Source organism: Marmota marmota, unplaced genomic scaffold, assembly GCF_001458135.2.
Source record: "Marmota marmota marmota unplaced genomic scaffold, marMar, whole genome shotgun sequence".
Classification (NCBI taxonomy): domain Eukaryota; kingdom Metazoa; phylum Chordata; class Mammalia; order Rodentia; family Sciuridae; genus Marmota; species Marmota marmota.
In genome coordinates, this window is record NW_026000093.1 from 24,048,205 (window position 1) to 24,072,049 (window position 23,845).

At 36.2% G+C, this 23,845-nt stretch overlaps 1 protein-coding gene across 1 annotated transcript in view; it reads right to left on the reverse strand.

Moving 5' to 3' along the window:
• Nucleotides 1–23,845, reverse strand: part of Ube2w (ubiquitin conjugating enzyme E2 W) — a 33,140-nt gene that overhangs the window by 4,219 nt on the left and 5,076 nt on the right. Inside the window, exon 2 of the mRNA XM_015485714.2 lies at nucleotides 4,531–4,622. Coding sequence (XP_015341200.2) covers nucleotides 4,531–4,622 — 92 coding nt within the window. The remainder of the gene's footprint in view (nucleotides 1–4,530; nucleotides 4,623–23,845) is intronic.

A 23,845-nucleotide genomic window follows, 5' to 3' on the forward strand; every position in this document is an offset into this window, starting at 1 on the left:
GCTCCAAATTCCTCAATAGGACACCCATAGCACAAAAGTTAATAACTAGAATCAACAAATGGGACTTACTCAAACTAAAAAGTTTTTTCTCAGCAAAAGAAACAATAAGAGAGGTAAATAGGGAGCCTACACCCTGGGAACAAATCTTTACTCCTCACACTTCAGATAGAGCCCTAATATCCAGAGTATACACAGAGTGGGTTTTTGATAACCCTCCCTAACACCATTCTCTGACATTCCAGAGTTAAATACCTAAGTCAAGGTCAGATGGCTAGTCAAGGACAGAGTCACATTTTAACCCATGACTGAAAAAAACAAAAAAACAAACTTGGGTGTATGGACACAAAAGCCTGTGTTATGCTCTTCCTACTAGATTTATACTAACTCACTTTTTTCCTAAGACCTTTTTTCTTCTTTTTTTGGGTACTTGGGATTTAACCCAGGGGTACTTAACCACTGAGCTACATCCCAGCCCTTTTAATTTTGAGACAGGGTCTCACAGAGTTGCTGAAGCTGGCCTTGAACTTATGATTCTCCAGTCTCAGCCTCCCAGGTTGCTGAGATTATGGGAATGCACCTTTCTGCCTGGCTGTTCAGAAGACTATTTCTAAAGTAACTTTATAGATAATTATAGATAATATCAAACTAGTCAACTGCCTTTCTGATGTCAATGTTAGAAGCAATGGGGGATGGAGGTAGCAACAATGAGTACAGAGAATTATGGCTTTGAGTTTTATTTTCTCATCAGTATTCTTAAAAAGACTGAATGGAGGAAAGTAAGCTGAGTTGAGATGAGTCTACTTAGTCTGATGGCTGAAAGCCAAGTCTCTACAGCGACTTTTCTTTATCTCTCACTGTTTTCGTTGTTTAATAAAACCCAGAAAAAAAAATTCTACGGGGTGCTGGGGTTGTGGCTCAGCGGCAGAGTGCTTGCTTCGCACATGTAAGGCACCGGGTTCAATCCTCAGCACCACATAAAAATGACAAACAAAATAAAGATATTGCATCCGTCTATAACTAAAAAATATTTAAAAAAAAATTCTATGGTATCTTTCCAACCTTAGTTTTCATATATAACAATAAATCTGTTTTTATTGATATAAGAATAACATAACACTAATACATTAATATATTAACATAAACCTGTTTTTATTTATATTCTAAATACTACCTCTTTTTTTAAAAAACTATTTTTTTTCTGATTGTATATAAAGTAAATTCACACCAATTCGTGTCTTCATACATGTACTTTGGATAATGATATTCATCACATTGCACAATCATTTCTCAGTACCATATGTGGTACTGAGGATCAAACCCAATGCCTGACACATGTGAGGTAAGCACTCTAACATTGAACCACAACCCTGCCCCCCACTACCTCTTTTTTTTAAAGGAGGGAAGAGGAAATAAAGATGGCAAAGATGATAGGGCAGTTGTAAAAAGAAAAAGTGAAATGATGTCATTAAGAATGAGTTCCTAACTAGAGAGACACAGGAGTATACTCCTGCAATCCCAGCAACTGGGAAGGCTGAGGCAGGAGGATCCTAAGTCTAAGGCCAGTCTGGGCAACTTACTGAGACCCTGTCTCAAAAAATAAGGATTGGAGATGTGGTTCAGTAGCTGAGTACCCCTGGGTTCATACACACACACACACACACACACACACACAAATGAGTTCCTATTTATAGCTCTGTCATGTATTATTTATTGTAATCAGTCAACTCCTTCCCCCCCCATATATTTTATTGGTACATTATCCTTACACATAATCATAGGATTTGGGGGCTGGGGATGTGGCTCAAGTGGTAGAGCGCTTGCCTAGTATGCATGAAGCACTGGGTTCGATTCTCAGCACCATATAAAAACAAAGATATTGTGTCCACCTAAAACTAAAAAATAAATATTAAAAAAAAAGATCAATAGTTATCACAGTAAAAGTCAGAAGATTTACTACTCTTTAAAATAGTAAATATGCCTATTCTCTGAAAGAAATCAGCTAAAGCATATAAACTCTTAAGAACATGGATATTCATTTTCAGAATGAATGCTGAATACCCGAACTATAAAAGAGACATTTAGCTCAGTATTATTAGGAATAAAAACAACAGCAAATATACAAAACAAAAATTAGCACATTCATACATCAGAACTGGTACACAGTTAATTAGATGCAATGCAAAAGTTATGTACAGCCGGGTGCGGTGGTGTACACCTATAATCCCAGTGGCTCAGGAGGCTGAGGCAGGAGGATCAGGAGTTCAGAGCCAGCCTCAGCAACTTAGTGAGACTGCCTCTAAATAAAAAGTAAAAAATTAAAAGGGATGGGGATGTGGTTCAGTGGTTAAGCACCCCTGGGTTAAATTCTCAGTACAAAAAAAAAAGCTCTGTATAAAACAAAAAACTTGCTGCAGCCTCAGTCATAGAGCCCTTGTGTGACACTCTGTATTCTATCTCCAGTACAGCAAAAAGGAAAATAAAACTATTCTCTTTATGAAATAGGATGATCTTAGTCTTCAAAATTCTCTTTATCCACTCCCCATGTCTATTAGGCAGAGTTACTGCAATGAAAAATTAGAAAACTTTCTGGTGCTCTTTCATTCTTTATATAAAACAATTTTTAGGACACACAATGTACCATAAATTTACTTATGATTTAAACAAGCCAAGCTTTTTAAATAATATCTAAGCAAATATGTATTAATCAGGTAATATCTGTACATGGTAGGGGAAAGGCCATGTACGATTTTGTACATAATTTTGTCTATGGAAATTTTAATAACTTTTTACTAATTTATAAATGACATGCTCATTATGGAAAATTTAGGAAAAAAAAAGAATAATCACCCTAGATAACTATTAAAGTTTTTTTTGATAAATTTCATTCTAATCATTTTGCAGTTTTCTATTTTCTACATCATTGATGCCTACATAAAATGAAATCCAGTAGCCGCATTATGTGCATTTATATAAATTGAAACCATGAGTGTTTAAGATTCCCAATTATGAGCATAGGCTTGGAGTAAGAATGCAATGGGAGAGCATGCTATTCTTTCAGTCTCAGCACTTAAATCTGTATGAGTACCTATTACTCTGTAACATTTAAACATTAGAATTTGGTATTTCTCCACATATACTAGCTCCTAATCAAAGAAAGAGCTATCCTACTCTGGAGGGAAAATTGGCTTTGGTGGAGTAAGACAGAATACATGTCAATACATCCTAAGAAATTTTCAAAAGTAATCATGACTACCCAAAACTTTGCCTAACATGCTGAGAAGACTATAACTCAAGTAATGTTCTTGCACTGCACTATAAACCCTTTCTGTATTATCAACATTTACATTGTTTCTAAGTTATCCTCCAAATTAGAAATATTGACAAGAGTTATAAGTAAGGGCTGGGGATGTGGCTCAAGCGGTAGCGCGCTCGCCTGGCGTGAGTGCGGCCCGGGTTCGATCCTCAGCACCACATACAAACAAAAATGTTGTGTCCGCCGAAAACTAAAAAATAAATATTAAAAAAATCTCTTTCTCTCTCTTTAAAAAAAAAAGAGTTATAAGTCAAAATTTTTCTTCTATATCTCTGTTCCTCAGAGAAGTGATGCATTTTACTAGATCTAACAGTATTACATGCATTTTTTAAAAAGGATTTTTGTGTTTGTTTGTTGCTTTATAGACAGAACCCAGAAACCAAATCAGCTGGGCATGGTGATGCTGAGGCAGGAGGATCAAGAGTTCAAAGCCAGCCTCAGCAAAAGTGAGGCACTAAAGCAAGTTGGTAAGACTCTGTCTTTAAATGAAATACAAAATAGGGATGGATATGTGGCTCAGTAGTTGAGTGTCCCAGAGTTCAATCTCCAGTACCCCCCCCAAAAAAAAAAACCCATATCAAAGATTTTGTAAAAAAAAAAAAAAAAAAGGGAGCTGGGGGTATAGCTTAGTGGTAGAGTGCCTGCCTAGTATGAATGAGGCCCTGGGTTCAGTCAAGCCCCAACACTGCAAAAGAAGAAAAGAAAAAGCTTTACAAATTATGTAACCATATGTATATTGTGACATAATTATGTAAAACAAAACTAATTAGGTATTTAAATGCAAGGAATAAAGTTTGCTTATCTTGTTAAGAGAATGGGATAAATTAAAATAATTTGATATTTTTAAAAGCTAGTATAACTGAGCACAGTGGCACATGCCTGTAATCCCAGGGGTTTGGGAGGTTAAGGCAGGAAGATCATAAGTTCAAGACCAGCCTCAGAAACCTAGTGAAGCCCTAAGCAACAAAACAACAACAAAAAAGGGCTGGAAATGTAGCTTACTGGTAAAGTGCCCTGGGTTAAATTTCCAGGACTAAAAGAAAAAAAAAAGTATATATTCATATACCATACTAACAATAAAAAAAAGTACTTTAAAATTTAAGTACTGGGCTGGGGATATAGCTCAGTTGGCAAAGTGCTTGCCTTGTATGCACAAAGCCCTGGGTTCAATCCCCAGCACCACAAAAAATAAAATAAAATAAAACTTAAATACTTACTGTGTAATTGAATTTTGAACACTCTTTTCATTTAAAGTCATCCCAGGAGGTGGGTCATTTTGCAAAGCCAACAATTCTTTCTGTAGTCGTTTCTAGAAAAGATTATCAATAGCAATTTGTATTTTATTTTTAACAATATAATTTCTTTCTAGTTATACAGTCTGAAATTACTGATCAAATATCCTCCAAATGTTCATATATCATCTTTACAAATCCCTTATATCTTCTATATATCTTATACATACCTAATTCTCAAAACCTGAATGGTCTGCCCTGCAATTCATAATCTAATGTCAGAATATTTCAACATCAATTCTGTGAAGTTCTGAAGAGCAGTTACTTACAAAAACATCAATTCCATAGCTACTCTATGAAAATTATAAAGTTTTAACAGTCTAGATATTCTCCATAATCCTTAAAGAATATATCATCTCAGACAGGCTTTCCAGAGAAACATATTAAACCTCTTGTTAAAAAAAAAAAAAAAACTTTTGAAAAATTTTAAAATTATTTATGATCTAATAGCCATAATTATTTTCTTAAATAGGATCATTTGCACATAATCTTCTGATTGTTATGTTGTTTACTACACAACATTAGAATATAACATATCTAATGGCACAGATATGGAATATGGATTTTGCATTCTCATTTGTATAGTTTTCACTGTGTATCTCTTCCCTTGATACCATTAATAAACATACTTCTTCAATGTATAACAAAGCAAAAAAACAAAAACCACATCAGTCCATAGGTTATGGGTTGAAAGTTCACTTTCAAACTTGAATTGAAATAACAGCAGTGGGGATACAGTTCAATATCAGAGTGCTTGTATAGTATGTGCAAGACCCAGCATTAAATCCCCAGCACTGGGGAAAAACAAAACCAACAACAAATGACCAAAGTTATTACAATCAATTTTGTGTATGATTATAAATACTCTAATTTTTCCCCCAGTATGGGGGGATTGAATCCAGGACCTCTCACATGCTAGGCAAGTGGCTCTATCACCGGGAGATACTTTCCCAGCTCTTTTTACCTTTTATTTTGAGACAGGGTCATGATATGTTGCCAGGCTATCCCTGAACTTAAGACCCTCCTGCTTCAGCCTTCTAAGTAGCTGGGTTTACAAGTGTAAATTCTTGGAGTAAACAGAACAACCAAGCATAAATATCTGTTCATAATTCAGAGTTCTCTCCTTAATAACACCTGTAATCACAGTAGTTTGGAATGTTCAGGGAGACGGATCGCAAGTTAGAGGCCAACTTTGTGAGATACTGCCTTAAAATAAAGAATTAAAAGGACTAGTTTGTAGCTCAATGGTGAAGTACCTCTGGGTTCAATTCCTAGTATAAAACAAACTGGCTTCTGCTTTTTTTTTTTTTTTGACAATTAAATATTATAACCAATATAGTAATGTTTCTATGTCTTTTTAATTCATGGCATCTATAAAGTGCTTATAGTCATTTTGATAGCACAACAGATAGAATTTTGATTATATAAAAATATAAAAATCTGCCTGAATAAGAAGGCAAAATATTTGCCACAAATTTCTACACTTGAACAAGGGTTTTAACGGGTTCTACTAATGTTAACAAATATGCAATCAAGTACTGCAATCAAGTAAACTTTAAAAAAAACTCTTAAAGAAAAATTGGTTTCTTCAATGTAGAATTTTCTTACAGACTTCTGATATCCTAACATACACAGTGATTCTCCAAGGGGAGGAAAGAAGACTAAAGAGGTTACCCCTCCCAAAAAAAAAGAACCATCCCAATATGGAATGCATACTTCAATGATCATATTGAATGGGGACTATTTCTATGGAAATCCTCCAAATTATGAGAACTTCACTTTAAAAAGAAAGACATTATATACTAATCAGTCAGTTTCCCTCAACTTGAAATGCTGATGCTTTCCAAATATAAACTCATAATGTAAAACCAAGTTTGAATATAAAAAATGTTGCCTTAGGCACAATCATGAAATGAAGATATACTGAATTAATATAAAGGTCAACAGTTTTAAAAATATTTTTTTAGTCGTAGATGGACACAATATCTTTATTTTTATTTATTTATTTTTATGTGGTGCTGAGGATGAACCCAGGGCCTCATGCATGTGAGGCAAATGCTTTACCACTGAGCTACAACCCCAGACCAAGATCAACATTTTTAAGTTATCAAAAAATATAAAAATAAATGTTAATAACATGGATAATAGGCTCATAAGCCCATATGACCCTTTAGTAAGTAGTTCTGACAGTTTGATATCTTTATTTTTACTTGTTTTAACTGTCATCGGTTTAGTCACTTGTCAGTGACTGGTTTTCTTTTTTCCTTCTCTGTTGATGTTTCCCTGTTCCCAACCCCTGCCCTCACTTAATGAATACATCTATTTATTTTAGTAAATAAACGCATTATTTTGGTGCAGCAAACCTTATCTCCAGTGGTGGCATTAATACTAGATACCATTTATTGCTTTATATGATTTTAAACTATATTATACTGCCTCACTGAAACTGAGAAAATTAGAAACAGTCAATTCTTCATAAAATGAAAAGCACCAACCACCAACAGTTTCACGACCACAATCTGTTTAGCAATGTTAAACCACATTTTAATCTTCAGTTTCTGATTATTCTCATCAATGCAATAGTTCAGACAGCTGAGGATGAGAGGTTGTCAACAAAATACTGCTATAACTGTTTAACAATTAGTGATTTAGCAAGACGCTGTCTCAAAATAAAAATAAAGGTCTGGGGTTGTAGCTCCATTTGCCTAGCACATGAAAGGGTTCTATCCTCAGCGCATTAAAAAAAAAAAGGATATTGTGCCATCTACAACTAAAATTATTTAAAAATAAATAGGTAAAAGAGCCGGGAATGTGGCTCAGTGGTAGAGGTCTCTGGGTTCAATTTCTAGTACCACAAAATAAATTGAAAAAGCAAGCTATGTATTTCCAATAACATCCTAAAAAGCTCATTCATTCTAAACTAGTCCAGCTTCTAAATCATATCTTTGACGAAGATCAGTTCATGAGGGCTGCCAAGTACCAATTTCTTATGGAATATTCAGACTGATAGCTAAAAACAACAGAATCTACCAGAGCAGAAGAATGACTGTTTAATTCAACTGAGGAGTAGTATGCATACTACCATGAAACCAATATATGTGCCTTAAACCATCCTGGCTCTAAGAACCAGAGCTTACAACTCCAGAATCAAACCTTAATTTCTCAAGGTAGAACAAAAACATCTTTGGTGTTCTGGAAATTAACACTTCAAATAAAATATTTAAGTTACCCAGAAACCTTGACTCAGAGTGAAATAAAATAATCAGCACAAAATCTGATAGAGTTGACGTTTAATTTATGCTAAACTTTTTTTTTGGAAGAATATTTAAATATTTTCTTCTAAAGATACATTTTTGTTTGTTTGTACTGAGGATTGAACTGAGGGATACTCAATCACCACGCCATATCCTCAGTCCTATTTTGTATTTTGAGATAGCATCTCACTGAGTTGCTTAGCGCCTCATCAGGCTGGCTTTGAACTCGGATCCTCCTGAGCCACTGGGATTATAGGTGTGCACCATTGCACCATTGCACCGGCTAAATATATATATTTTTTTTAACACCCTATATTTTGCTAGGCTACTGTTAAAATCTGGATTTAGAATGCTTTCCAAAGGCTCCAATGTTGAAGGCTTGGTCCCCAAGCTGCCACAAAGTAAACAGCTTTGCTCTACCACACCCTCCTGGCCATGGTGTTTTGCCTCAACACAGGCCCAGAAACAATAGAACCAATTAAGTGACCATGGACTTAAACCTCTGAAACTGTGAACCAAAATAAATCTCTTTTACTCTTTCTCAGATATTCTGTCACAGTGACAGAAAGATGATTAATACAGCCATCTACAGAGATTTTGGTAAACATCAATAAATAATTTACTCAAGCAAATAAAATGTCAAAAAAATCACAAAATATGCTACGGAGTAGAAAATGTAGATGCGTACAGACAGGGAGTGTTACACAACAAGCCTTAAATAATAAGTATGCAAAATAAAATGACAGACAGTACTGTCCTCAGAAAGAAAAATATTGGTTTGACCTACAAATTGAACTGCAAATATATCACAAGAGACAAGAATTAGATGTGAGTATACTAGGGTATTATTTGTTCAAAATGTAGGCAAAATGAAAACCTAAAAAAGTATAAATTAGGTGCTAGAGGGGTATACTGTGGTCTGAATGTTTGTGTCTCTCCAAAATCCAAGTTGAAATCTCCGACGTGTTGGTATAAAAAGAGGTGGGACACCTTTGGGAGGTCACTAGGTCACGAGGGTGCAGTCTATATGAGTTGGATTAGTGCCCTATGAAAGTGGCCTGCAGAAACTTCTTTGTCCCTTTCCCCAGGTAAGGACACAGCTAGAAGGTGCTGCCTATGTGGAACAGGCCTTCACCGACACCAAATCTGCCATGTCTTGAACTTGTACTTTCCAGCCTCCATAAGAGTCAGGAATAAATTTCCGTTTTTTTATGAATTACCTAGTCTAAGGTATTTTGTTATAACAGTCCAATAGAACATATTTAATTGGAAAACTCAATTTCTGGTTTCAAAAAGTATATATGTAACTTTAGATGATAATAATCTATATCTTAATATTTTCATAATTAAACATCAACCTCACATTGATATTTATTTATTCATTATTTGGCACTAGGGACTGAACCCAAGGATGCTTTACCTCTGAGCTGCTACATCCCCAGCCCTTTTTTTTTATTCATTTATTTTTTTGGTACCAGAGATTGAACTAAGGGACACTTGACCACTGAGCCACATCCCCAACCCTATTTTCTATTTTATTTAGAGACAGGGTCTCACTTTGCTTAGCACCTCGCTTTTTACTGAGGCTGGCTTTGAACTGTGATCTTCCTGTCTCAGCCTCCCAAACCGCTAGGATTACAGGCGTGAGCCACTATGCCCAGCCCAGCCCTTTTTGAGACAGGGTCTCATTCAGTTGCTGAAGTTGGCATTAAACTTGCAATCCTCCTGCCTTAGATTCCCGAGTCACTCAGATTATGTATGACATGCACCTCCCCTTAAATTGTTGTTGAAGCACAGAATGAAGGGACTAGAAAATATAACAATAATTTGAAAAGTTTTAAGTTCTAAATAAACAGGGTGGCATTAAAATTCAGAGATGAGGGCTGGGGTTGTGGCTCAGTGGTAAAGCGCTTGCCTCACACATATGAGGTCCTAAGTATGATCCTCAGCACTGCGTAGAAATAAATAAACAAACAAATAAAGGTATTGTGTCCATCTACCAAAAAAAAAAAAAAAAAAAAAAGAAAGAAAGAAAATTACAGATGACAAAAAAAGGATGATTATCCTAGAAGAGTGTATTCCAACCAACTTCATAAAAAAGCAAATAAAAATATTATCTAACCTTGTATTAACTTTATCTGCTTTAGGGGAATTGTTAATTTTTATTTTTGCTTTTTCATTTTTTTCTGTATTGGGGATTGGACCCAGGGGTGTTTTACGAATGAGCTATATCCCCAACACTTTTAATTTATTTTAAATTTTGAGACAGGGTTTCATTAAGTTGCTAAGTTGCTCAAACTTGTGGTCCTCCTGCCTTAGTTTTTTTTAGTTTTCAGAGTCACTGGGATTACTCATGTGTACTACAACACCTGGCAAGGGAAATATTTTTTAAAAAACAAACTCATGGATGCTCTCCAGACTTTATTAATGAAAACTTTCCTTTTAAGCAACAGTTCTATGTAAACTATCGGCTTATTTTTCCATTTTCAGCCAATAAGTCAAAACAAAATAAAAACAATGCATATTCTCCGTCACTACAGCATCTGGTTCTTAAGTCCCAGATACAAAATACTTTTTCCCCTTCTCAAAAATCTTCTTATCCTTCTCTTATGAAACTCATGTCTTATCAACTCACCTAGAATCTTGTTCTCATAATAATCAATTTGGTTTCTAATAACTTCACTCTTTCCCATTTCATAACCCCTGCCCAATGGTCGCCAACTGGGTCTCTCCTCCTTTAAAACAAAGTCCAAATTTGTCTTCTATCTCCCTCCACTTCTTTTCATGGTCCAATTCCTTGAACTCAGCCAACATCCCCTGCACTTCTACCTCCTGCTCCATTACATTTATTTAAACATCAATCCCTACAAGCTTCTCAGGGCTCAATGCCACTTGCTTATCAAATCTACTGGGGTTTCATTGTACTTCTTATCACTTATCTTATGCAATGACCTTTTCCCCTTTGACTCTGTTATATCAAACTTGGTTCTCTTCTTATTTCTTCTATACTTATGTTTTACTTGCTAGTCTGTCTTCCTTGCAGGGACCCCTAAAGCAAAACTGTTTTCTACCATTTTTTTTTCCCTCTGTGAATTTAAATTCACTGCCATCAAGTATTTCAAGAGCTAGAAAAATACTGATTCCATGATCTAGTAATACTGTTCTTGAAAATTTATTCTAAAGAACGACATAAAATTGGGGGAGGCAGCAAACACATAGGTTTAAATATAAAAAACTGGAAACAAAAGGGACATAGCTAATTAGACCATGGCATATTTCTAAAGTAAATATTTAAACTCAACTCTATGCCCAAAGGCAGTTTCCAATGATTTTATTTTTTAAGTTCTAGGGCTTAAAAAGAAACCTAGAAGAGATTACTCCTTTTGATAGAGAATAGCCCCAAAGGAACCCATATCTAGGGATTTGTAATTAATCGAATATTACTATTAGAGAATTATTTTATCTATTTTTTTTTCGGTACCAAGGATTGAACCCAGGGGCGTTCAACCACTGAACTACATATCCAGCCTGTTTTGTTGTTTTGTTTTGTTTTTGGAGACAGGATCTCACTAAGTTGCTGAGGCTGGTTTTGAACTTGCAATCAATCCTCTTGCCTCAGCATCCTGAACTGCTAGATTACAGACATGCAACACTGTGCCCAGGTTATTATATACATTTTTTAAAATTTTATTTAAATATTTTTTTAGCTGTAGAATGGACACAAATATCTTTATTTATTTTTATGTGATGCTGAGGATCAACAAGTACCCGCAAGCACTTTACCACTGAGCAACAGTCCCAGCCCATTTCTATACATTTTTAATGTTCTGCATTCTTATTGCCATTTTTATTGTTCCAAGGTCAATATTTTCCAGTGAACTGAAAATCTAGTTTTGTAATGAACTCATCATATGCAAAATTGATAGTATAATTTCTTTGAGAGCATTTCTATTCTGTCAAGTAGTTTTAAAACAAAGCTGGGAAAAAATTAATTACAAATACTTTGAGAGGGATTAATTACTGGAGCCTTTTGTGAACTGCAGGTAAACCATAAGTTTCCTATGGGAATTTAGGAAAGTTACTCTGGACCTGTATTTTTTCATTAATAGAAAAAAAGACTAAATGTTCTCTGAAGTTCATTTAGAGAGGTGTGGAAGCACATGGCTATCTATAATCCCTGCAAACTCAGGAGGCTGAGGCAGGAGTACCACAAATTCAAGGTCAGCCATAACAACTTAGTGAAACCATTTCAAAATTTAAAATTACAAGTACTGCTGGTGTAGAGCATCGCTGGGTTCAATCTGAAGCACAAAACAAAATCTACAAAGTTCCTTTTAGATCAAAAACTTCACAATCTTCGGCTGTTGCTGGAGCTCAATGGTAGACCGCTTGCCTAGCATGCAGGAGGCACTGGGTTTGATCCTCAGCACCACATTTAAAAATAAATAAATAAAATAAAGGTATTGTGTCCATCTACCACTAAATCTTTTTAATTAAAAAAAAAAATCTTCAGAATCCAGATTATTCTACCTGTAACAAACTTAAGCTACACGAGGTTCTTGTACATGCTGTTCAGTCAATTTAATTATATACACCTATAATAACTTTCCTGTAGTTCCAAAAGTTTATATATATTTGTCATCACAATTTTAGTACTTTTCTATATTATCTTAAATATCTTATATAATATTATCAAATAAAGGAAAAGCTACTTAATTTTCCCTTTTTCCTTGCTACCTTTGCCCATTTAGATACTATGTATTTCTAAATACTGTTTACATTTTGTATCAGCAGGAATAAAAGCTTTAAATGAACCAGTAAACTTTGCTGATTCCAGGTTAGTTACTTTGTTAAACCCAAATATTTGCTTAATAAAAAGACAATTTGGGCAAATATACTCAAGGGATATAGGTGATTTATTTTTTCCTCAATCTGCTGAGATTTGCCATCCTGTGATTTTAGGGATTTGCTGTATTGGTACTTTCTTTTGCTTTTTTTTTTTTTTTTTCCTATTGGAGACTGAACCCAAGAGCACTTTACCACTGAACTACAATCCAAGACCTTTAAAAAATTTTTTATTAGTGCATTATAATTATATAACATTGGGGTATAACATTTTGAGAAAATTATACAAGCAAGGAATATAATTTGCTCCACTTAAGTCATCAGTACTTCCCCTTTCTCCTTGCCTCTATTCTCCAGTCTTTCTTCTAAACCCTTTTTATTTTTTCTATTTTGAAACAGAGTCTCACTAAACAGGGTCCAGGATGGGCTAAAACTTGCAAACTTCCTCTGTTAAATCTTTCTACTTGCTAGGATTATAGGTGTGTGCTACCACATCTGCCTGCATTCAGTACTTTTGCCTGACAACAGAAGGTGGACACATTCAAATTCCAGTTAATCATGAACTTAGTAAGTAAAGGTGGGGGGAGACCACATTTAATGTGTGAAGATTTTTTTTTTCCAGGATTAAACCCACAGCCTCACCAATGCTAGGCAAGTAAGCTCTACTACTCAGCAATACCCTCAGCACAGTTGTTTTTTCTTTCTTTTTTTTTTAATCCCTCCCACCCACCACCCACCCCCAAATCTTTTATTTTCTACTTTAAGAGAGAGTCTCACTAAATTTCCCAGGCTGGTCTTTAATTTTTGAACCTCCTGCCTTGGCCTCCCTAGAAATTAGAAACACAGGCCTGGGCCACCATTATACGCAAAGACTATGGTAAAATGCTTAATTCTTGTAGTAAGTTTGGGGATGTAGCTAGCCCAGTGATAAAGCACTTGCCTAGCATAGAGGAGGTGAGTCACTAGGAGCATGCCAGATTGGAAAGATTCATTTTCCTTGTGGCCCCTTCCCCTTCTCTGCTTCCTGGTTGCCACGAATGGAGCAGTACTCCTCCACCAGGCCCTTCCACCATGATGTTCTGCCTCACTAGGCCCAGACCAATGAATTCAGTCTACTATGAAAGAAACTTCTGGAACCATAAGCCAAAAAAAAAAACCTTCCCTTATCCAAGTCCTATAATCCCAGTGACTCGGGAGGCTGAAGTGCTAAGCAACTCAGTGAGACCCTGTTTCTAAATAAAATAGGGCTGGGAGTGTGGCTCAGTGGTTGAGTGCCCCTGAGTTCAATCCCTGATACTACCCCCCCCACTCCCCCCCCCAAAAAAAACCCTTTCCTTTCCCAAGTTGTTTTTGTCTGGTATTTTGACCACAGTGATGAAAAGCTGACTAAAACAATAAAAAAACTGACTCTCAGAGGCTTTAATGAGCAAATAAGTTCAGTGTATGTCTTAGAATGGGAGATGGAAGGATTAGGGATTCCTAAGGGGAAGGGAAGGGGGCATGAGGGAGAGGAAGGGAGTGAGCATGAGGATAGGAAAGATGATGGAATGAGATGGGCATCATTACCTTAATTACATGTATGAAGACACAAATGGTATGACTATTTTGTGTAGAGTGATATAAGTATGCTCTATATGTATAATATGAATTGTAATGCATTCTGCTATCACATGTAACAAATTAGAATAAAAAATTAAAATCAAATAGCCCTAATGAAAGGTCAAAATACTTTAAAAAAAAAAGGGGGGGGGGGGGGGGGAGNAAATATCCATCTGTAAAAAAAAAAAGGGGGGGGGGTGGAGGGAGACTAACATTTCAATTACTGGAAAGGACTATTCATTTTTTAATACAGAGCTTCTAAGATTATTTTCAAAATAAAGTTTTTATTCATATTCAACTCCAAAGATTCATTCTATAAAATAATTTCTAAGTTTGCACAGGTTCAATTTCTTGGCCGAGAAGAATCACTCATTTCCTAACACACTGATCACCCAACAGTCACACCTTAATGTACTTGGTATACACTAATGCTGCTCCATTAAAAAAGTCACATGGCAGATATTGTTTCTTTCTACAACATAGTCAAACAAGAAATTTCAGTCAAGTAGATAAGACAGTCAAATGGTGCTCTGAAATGTCTGGGAAATAGATGGTCTTTTTAAAAAAAATTTTTTTAGATGTTGATGGACCATTATTTTATTTATTTATATGCGGTGCTGAGACTCAAACCCAGTGCCTCACACACGCTAGGCAAGCGCTCTACCACTGAGCCACAACCCCAGCCCGGAAATAGATGGTCTTTTATAGGACTATAATTATGTAGAAAGCCAAGCATATATATGAACATTTCCACAGTCTTAAATTTGATTCTTGAAGGTCCTTCAGAGAATTAAACTTTAAAATGCCTATGGTCCATCACAATATCTGATCTCAAAACATACTACATAGTTACAGTAACAAAAACAGCATGATATTGGCATCAAAATAGACAAGAAAACCAATGGAATAGAAGACAGAGACAAATGCACACATACAATCATCTCATACTAGACAAAGGCACCAAAAACATGCATTGGAGAAGACAGCCCAAAGGCACCAAAAACATGCACTGGAGAAGACAGCCTCTTCAACAAATGGTGCTGGGAAAACTGGAAAGCCATACGCAGCAAAATGAAACTAAACTCCTATCTCTCACCATGCACAAAACTTAACTCAAAGTGGATCAAGGACCTAGGAATTAGACCAGAGACCCTATGCCTAATAGAAGAAAAAGTAGGCCCAAATCTTCATTATGTCCAATTAGGCCCCGATTTCCTTAACAAGACTCCTAAAGCACAAGAAATAAAATCAAGAATCTATAAATGGGATGGATTCAAACTAAAAAGCTTCTTCTCAGTGAAAGAAACAATGAGATGAAGATAGAGCCCACATTTAGGGAGCAAATTTTTGCCATACTCACATCAGATAGAGCAGGAATCTCCAGGAAATATAAAGAAAGAACTCCAAGAACTTAACAACAAACCCCCCCCAAAATCCAATCATTAAATAGGCTAAAGAGCTGAACAGACAATTCTCAGAAGAAATACAAACGATCCACAAATATGTAAAGAACAAAAATGTTCAACATCTCTAGTAATTAGAGAAATGCAACTCAAAACTAAGATTTCGTCTCATTCCAGTCAATGGCAGTTATCAGAGAATACAAGAAACAGTAAGTGTTGGCGAGATGTGTGGGAAAAGGAACACTCATTCATTACTGGTGGAACTGTAAATTTGGAAAGCAGTGTGGCGATTCCTTAAAAAATGTGGAATGGATCCACCATTTGACCTAGCTATCCCACTTCTTGGACTATACCTAAAGACTTAAAAACAGCATACTACAGTAATGCAGCCATTTCAATGTTTATAGCAGCACAATTCGCAATTGCTAAACTGTGGAAGCAACCTAGATGCCCTTCAATAGATGAATGGATAAAGAAACTCTGGTACATATATACAATGGAATATTACTCAGCATTAAGAGAATAAAATTATGGCATTTGCAGGTAAATGGGTGGAGATGGAGAATATCATACTAAGTGAAATAAGCCAATCTCAAAAAAACAGGGGCTGAATGGTTTCTCATAGACAAGTGGATACTAATCCATATGGGGGAGGGGTGCATAGGATAAGTGGAGGAGCTTTGAATGGAGCAAAGGGGAAGAGGGGAGGGGGGCAAAAGGGTAGGAAAGATGGTGGAATGAGAGGAACATCATTACCCTAGGTAAGGGTATGATTGCACGAATGGTGTGACTCTACTTCATGCACAACCAGAAGTGAAAAATTCTCAAAGTGCTTTCCACTGTCATATATAACTGATTAGAATAATAAAAAAAAGTTCAACATCAAAAAATATATATATACACACTGTGGTGAGCCGTTTTAATTAGACCGTGGCCGCCATTAGAAGATGGCGCCGGCTTCCACTGTGGCCTGTGATAAACAACTCCTAATATGGAGAATTGGCACGCAATCCCTTACCACCCTATGAGAAAGGTCCACGTGGCAGCTTAGGATTGGTATGCTGGAGGCTTTATTAGGCTGTGCTTGGGCGCTCGGCGACGGGTCACTAGAAGATGATACATGAATCAAGGCCTGAATAAACTGCTGAAAGAAGAATCCTGTGTCGTGTTTTCCCTTGCCGGCGAGGGGTCGCGGCAACACACAAAATACAATTTTGAGGCTTTACTTTTTAAAAGCGTGACTGGTTAGAGCATCATCGACATTGGTGATCAACTCCACTTTTTGCCTCTTGATAGAGGCTGGGAGGGTGGGGCTGAAAATTCCAGCCCTATGTATATGGAGAAAAGATAGCCTTTAGCCTTTTAAACAAATGGTGCTGGGAAAACAGGATATCCACATGTACAAGAAATCTCTCAACCTGCACAAAAGTCAAATCAAAGTGGATCAAGACTTAGGCATTAGAAAGAAACTTTATAACTACTAGAAAAAAAACAGGCTCAACATTCCAATATGTTGGTTCAGGAAATGACTTCCTTAAGACCCTTAAAACTTAAGAAATAAAACCAAGAATAAATGGAATGGCATCAAATTAAAAAGTTTCTCAAGAAGACAGAGCTACAGAATGGGAGAAAAATCTTTGTCAGCTGTTCCTCTAGCAGGGGATTAATATCCAGAATATATGAAGAACTCAAAAAAAAAAGGCCAAAACCCAAATAACCCAATATCTACAAAGCACCAAAAACACATAAATGAGTTAAAAAAAAAAAAAAAGTAGAGAAATAATAGAGGAGGAAAAAGGGGAGAGAAAAAGGTCCACTAGTGACTGAAATCTAATTCCACACATGTGAGATTTTGTCAAAATGAACTATAAAGCTCTATTTTTTAAAATGTCTAAGGTCTCCTGAACTCTAAATCAGATCCAAGAGGATGCAATACAATTTATCCAATTTACATAATTTGCCTGAATTGTTACTCTGCAGTGAAGACATGCCCTACACTTATGCTGTATGTTAGAATTACCTAAGGAGCTAAGAAAAACTCCAATATCCAGGAAGCATGCCACCTCAATTAAGTCATAATTTAGGGGTAGTATTTTACCTTTTAAATTAATTTAATTACAAAATAGGGCTAGGGATGTGGCTCAGTGGTTGAGTGCCTGAATTCAATCCCTGGTACCAAAAAAAAAAAAAAAAAAAAATTGGGGGGGAAGGGGGAAATTACATCTATACTAAACATATACAGACTTTTGTTATTATTCCCTAAATGATGCAGTATAATGACTATCACCTAATATTACATTGTATTTGGTATATTTGGTATTATAGGTAATCTAAAGGTGATGGAGATGGGAGGAAAAGCATGTACTTATGACATTTTATATAAGGAACTTGAGCATCCATGGATTTTGGGTTTTTTTTTTGCAGGGGGTGGGGGGTGGATTCCTGGAACCAGTCTCCCCATAGATAACAAAGGGCAGCTATATAAGTCTTCTTTCAAATTCCTGGCTCACAGCTCCTAAAACTCTTGGAATCTCTAAAACCTCTTTTTTATATATTAATGAGGTGATGGGTAGCTAGAAGCTTCTCGATAGCCTCAGAATGGAGGCTGTTTGCTAAAGGAACCAATTCTGTGATTAGAGGGCTGGAATTATCAGCCCCACCCTCCCAACCTCTAGGGAGAGGCAAAAAATGGAGTTGCTCACCAATAGTTGATGCTCTAACCAATCATGCTTCTTAAAAAGTAAAGCCTCAAAAATTTAAAAGAACAGGGTTTGTAGAGCTTCTGGACTGACCAACAAATCTTCAGGCAGAAAGCATGCATAAACACCAAATTCATAGATGGTAGCTGCTGTGCTGAAAAACCCTTAGGAATTTTGCTGTACGTATAGTTTCATCTGGCTATTCATTTATATCCTCTGTAATACATTGGCAGTTTTGAGTAGACGATCTTCTAGGGTTCTGGAAGACCTCTAGGAAATTATCAACCCTGGGTGCTGGAGACATAGCTCAGAGGTAGAGCACTTGTCCAGCACTGCCAAAAAAAAAAAATTATGGAACCCCAAATGGCGGAGGATGGGGTGGGGGGCTGGTCTAGAACTTCCCATTTGTAGCCACGTCAGAACTGTGGGTAACCTGGGCCTATACTTGTAATTGGTGTCTAAAAAGTGGAGTAGTCATGTAGGATTAAGGATCTGTGGGATCTATGCTAACTCGGGTTAGTGTTTTTACTGGATTGAATTATACGACACCTAACTGGTGTCAGAGAACTACTTTGGTGTGGAATAACTGAATATATGCTATCAGTAGTATTAATGCCTTGTCCTGGTCAATATGGCTCCCTGGATGCAAGCCACAGACATCCCTCTAATCTTCACCAAGAAGCAGCAGCAGACTGAGAAGGCTGGAGGGTGATTGGCAAGCACAGGACACATTTGGCAGAGCCCATCACACTGGTGTGGGCCTGAGAAGCAGCAAAAAAACAGAAGTGAGGCATACCTGAATGGACATTGCAGGAAAGTTCAGACTCTAGGATTTACCAATAGTATTAGTACCTGATTAGCAAAAATTTGGACCAATAGTGTTAGTATTTTGTCAAGACCTGACTTTGCATAAATTTGGACCAATGGCCAAAGAGCTATACAAACACCAAAACTAGTAGACTCAAGCAGCCCCCCTGTCAGGTTCCCTCTCAGCCCTGAAGATTCGACTCTTCCCATTTAAATAAATCCTTCTCTTTTACACTTACTCTTCTGTGTCTGTGGATTTCATTCTTCGAATTTTAAGGACAAGAACCCAGAAAGAAGAAATTGGCGATGAGCTACTGGGGTCTGCTGCGACACTGGAGGGCACAGACCAACATAAAGAGTTGCAACATGGCACTTGATAGTGGTAAAGAATCTGGTTTTGCAAGCTGGGAACAAGATTTCTCAGCTGCAGAGACCTACAGCTTTTGCAGACCTCACCTGCCAGCAAAAGCAGAGAATCTAGTTTTGCCTTAAACTCCAGTTTCAGTGAGTGTTGTACATATAGAGTAGGAAAAATCAGTGGTTGTTTTTTCTCTATAGACTTAGAAAGTTAAAAGAAGTCTACCATATGATCCAGCAACTCACTAGTAGGTATACATCTATAATAAATTAAAACATATGCACACAAAAATATGTACATGAATGTTCATTGCAATAATGCTCACCAAAAAGTGAAAACAATCCAAATTGTCAAACAATGATAAATGGCGACAGAAAATAATCCAAATATCAATTGATAAATGAATAAACAGTGATACAACCATAAAATAGACTATTATTTGGTCCCCAAAAGGGAAGAGGTACAGATCACAGCAAAAATATGGATGAACCTCAAAAACAAGTAAAAGAGGCCAGTCACAGAAGGTCACTTGTAGTGTGATTTTTTTCATGAAGTACCCAGAATAGGTAAATCCATGGAGAGAGAAAATAGATTAGTGGTTTCCTGAGGCTGGAGGAAAAGGAAAATTGAGAGTGACAGTTAACAGATAAGGTTTTTGTTTTTTTTCTAGGACGATGAAAATGTTCCAACAACAGTGTTAATGACTGACTATATTAGAAACCCCTGAATTAGGAACTTACTTTGAAAGAGTAAGTTTCATGATATGTGAAATATATTTCAACTGGAAAAAAAAAAAAAAAACCTGCCTTTTAGAGTTTATATAAAATGCTCACATTTTATTTGGCTAATTCTCAAATTTTGTTTGGAAATCCTACGTCTATATCCTCCTTCCTGTGATCTGGAAACACAAGAGACTTCAGATGTCACATAATCACAAAAGAAATCTGTCTTTTTCCCATTTATTACCAACAAAGGAACTAAGAAAAAAAGGGAGGAGTTAAAACTAGGAAACCTACAGCACAACTCAATCAACTCCAAAAACTCATGAAATGAAATAATCTGCAGTTTTACCTCATATGATTGTTTCATCACCCTTATTTATGGAGGGGGTTTACAAACTATTAAAAGGCAAAACTAAGAGTCCAAACCCAATTATAGAGCCAGGTATGGTAAATGCCTATAATCCCAGTGAGTCAGGAGGCTGAGGCAGGAGATCACAAAGTGGAGGCCAGTTTCAGCAATTTATCAAGACCCTCAGCAACTTAACAAGACCCTGTCTTGAAATTAAAAAATACAATAAAAAGGGCTGGGGATTGAAGTTCAGTAGTAAAGTATCCCTGCATTCAATCCCCAGCACCAAATAAAAAAATTTATCCATTCAACATTTACTGAGAACCTACTAATCCCCAGGCACTCAGTTATATCCAGAGACAATAGTAAATAAACTAATAAATAATAAATCATAGATATGAAGAATTTTGCAGTGAAGGGAATTATTAGTGTTGGAGGAGAGGGCTATTTTTGTATTCAGTGGTAGGAAAGACCTCACTGAAAGAATAACACTCTAAAAAGGATCAGAATGTAAAAAGGAGTCTTCCAGGTATGTGAGAAGAGCATTCAAAGCAGAGGAAACAACTTGGGCAAGGGCCCTGGGGCAGGAATACTAAGGTCATTAATAGGCTATAAAGATAAAGAGTACCTGATTGAGGTTAAGGCCTGTTAGCTATAGCAGGAATTCTGGATTATACTTAAAAAAGGGAAGCCACAGTAGAATTGTGAGTGAAAGGATATTTAACTTTTGTTTGGACTTTAATAGGTTGAAAGAAGACAAAGGGCACAAGCAGAAAAACCATTTATAAAGCTGATGGTATAATTCAGGCAAGGGATGATGATTATCTATATCAGAGAATAATTCAAGAGGAAACAAAAAGTTGATTTCTAAAAAAATCAAAATTAAAAAAAAAAAAATTTTTGTGGGCGGGGTGGGGGGATTTCCGGGATTAAACCCAGAGGTGCTTAAACAGTGAGCCACATCCCCAGTCATTTTTATTTTGAGACAAGGGCTTGCTATGTTGCTTAGGGCCCTGCTAAATCACTGAGGCTGGTCTCAAATTATAATCCTCCCATCTCAGCCTCCCCAGTAGCTGGGATTATAGGTGTGTGACACCATGTCCACTGGTTATTTTTTTTTTTTAAATTTTTAATATTTATTTTTTTAGTTTTCGGCAGACACAACATCTTTGTTTGTATGTGGTGCTGAGGATCGAACCTGGGCCGCACGCATGCCAGGCGAGCGCGCTACCGCTTGAGCCACATCCCCAGCCCCCACTGGTTATATTTTGAAGATAGAACTGCTGTGATTTGCTGACGGTCTGACTATGTCATAGGATGAATCCAAGATTTCTAGTTGAGCAAATGAAGAATGAAGTTGCCATGTACCAACATGGAGAATATTACAAAAAACAGGTTCAGGAAAGATAAATTTTTTACAATGGCAACTAAATCAAATTAAAGTCTATTCTCAGAATTATAAACAACTCAAAGACATGTACTATTTGTTGGTGATATAACATTACACTCACAGGGCTGGGGTATAGCTCAGTGGTAGAGCAGTGGCCTAGCATATGTGAGGCACTAGATTTGTTCCCAAAACCATCAAAGAAACCCCCCAAACCACATGGAAGCCTCACAGATAAAAGACTATCAAATGAGGGGTTTTGCTCCCTGCTCCAGTACTAAGGATGGAACCTAAGGCCTTACACAGATAGACAAGCACTCTGCCACTGAGCTTTATCCCTAGCACCTTTTAGAGTAAATTTTAAAACACCTAACAAACATGAGCAAGTATTCTGCAGATAATATTCATAATGAGGAAAACAGCTGATATGAAGATGCATTAAAATTCATCTGATAACTGCTCAATTTAGGTAAATACTAAGCAAAATGTATTTTCAGAAAGATACTGGATATCATCCCTTTTAAAACTCTCCTTAATAATAAAGATTTTCTTTAAATTGAAAATATGTACCATTATAATTTTATTCACTGCACAAGTATACACATAAAGAATCTCTTTTTAAAATTTGATTCATAGGGCTAGTGGTGTAGCTCAGTGATATGAGTGTTGGTCTACCATGAGCAGGCTCTGGGTTCAATACTCAGCACTACAAATTAATAAAAATTTTATTCACAGAGTAACCTTGTATATTAAAAACCCTATGAAATATTTCCTCTCATTTCCTCCAGATTTTATTTTGTTTTGTTTTATATTGCTGGAGATTGAGCCTCAAGTGTGCTAGGCAAGTGTTCTACCACTGAGCCACAAACCCAGTCCTCCTTTCCTAGCTATAGATGCTATTAAACAGCATTTTAGTAAGGACTTAATTTTTAATTAAAAGGTTAATTATCCTAATGATTTCTCTATAATGCCAAACTTATTAAAATGTTCATTAGCTACAACTTCACAGCATCAGTCGAATTCAGAGTTTGATATCTAATCCCAGCCTCACTACTCAGTTACTATGTAATTTCAAATAAGCCACTTACTTAAATAAGTAATTACTTACTGGACAGAAATCACAGTGTATGTCTCTATAGAACGAAATAAAGTTATCTGAAATTCCCTTTTACAATGTAGCAATAAGAATTCAGAGGGGAAAAAAAATGAATATAAAAATATTTGAAAAAAATCAAAGTTTGGCAAACACATAAATCAAGAAAAAAAGCAACTTTTTGGAATATATATATGTAAATTATAAGTTACTTCTTTACAGGTATTCAACGTTAATAGAACTGCTTAATAAATTCCCCTGAAATAGAATTTAAAATACAGAATTTGTGAATTAGAAGTATTCCTTTTAAGTGTCAAGTGATGGACAACTGTTTACTATATGTACACTTAAGGGACAGAGAGAAACGTTTGTTTTTTTTTTTTTTTTTTTGCTTTCATGAAATCTATAGCCAGGGGAGAAGATATTTGAAAAGTTAAATAAAAACTTAAACACTTTTCATACCAAAATAAAAGATCTCATAAAGTGATAATTGAGTAAAAGCAAGAGTACAACATCAACTGCTTTGAGGTAAGAAGATGATTACTACTATTTTGTTTACATATGGTCTACTATCTACTTACATTTAGCATTCAAAGAACATCCTCAATTCTTTCTATGCTTTTTCCCTTTTCCCTTGGCTCCTACTCCAACAGCTCGGGGGGGGGTGGGGGGGCTGGGCTGGGCTATCTAAGATACAAGTCCAACCATCTAGATATAAGATGCT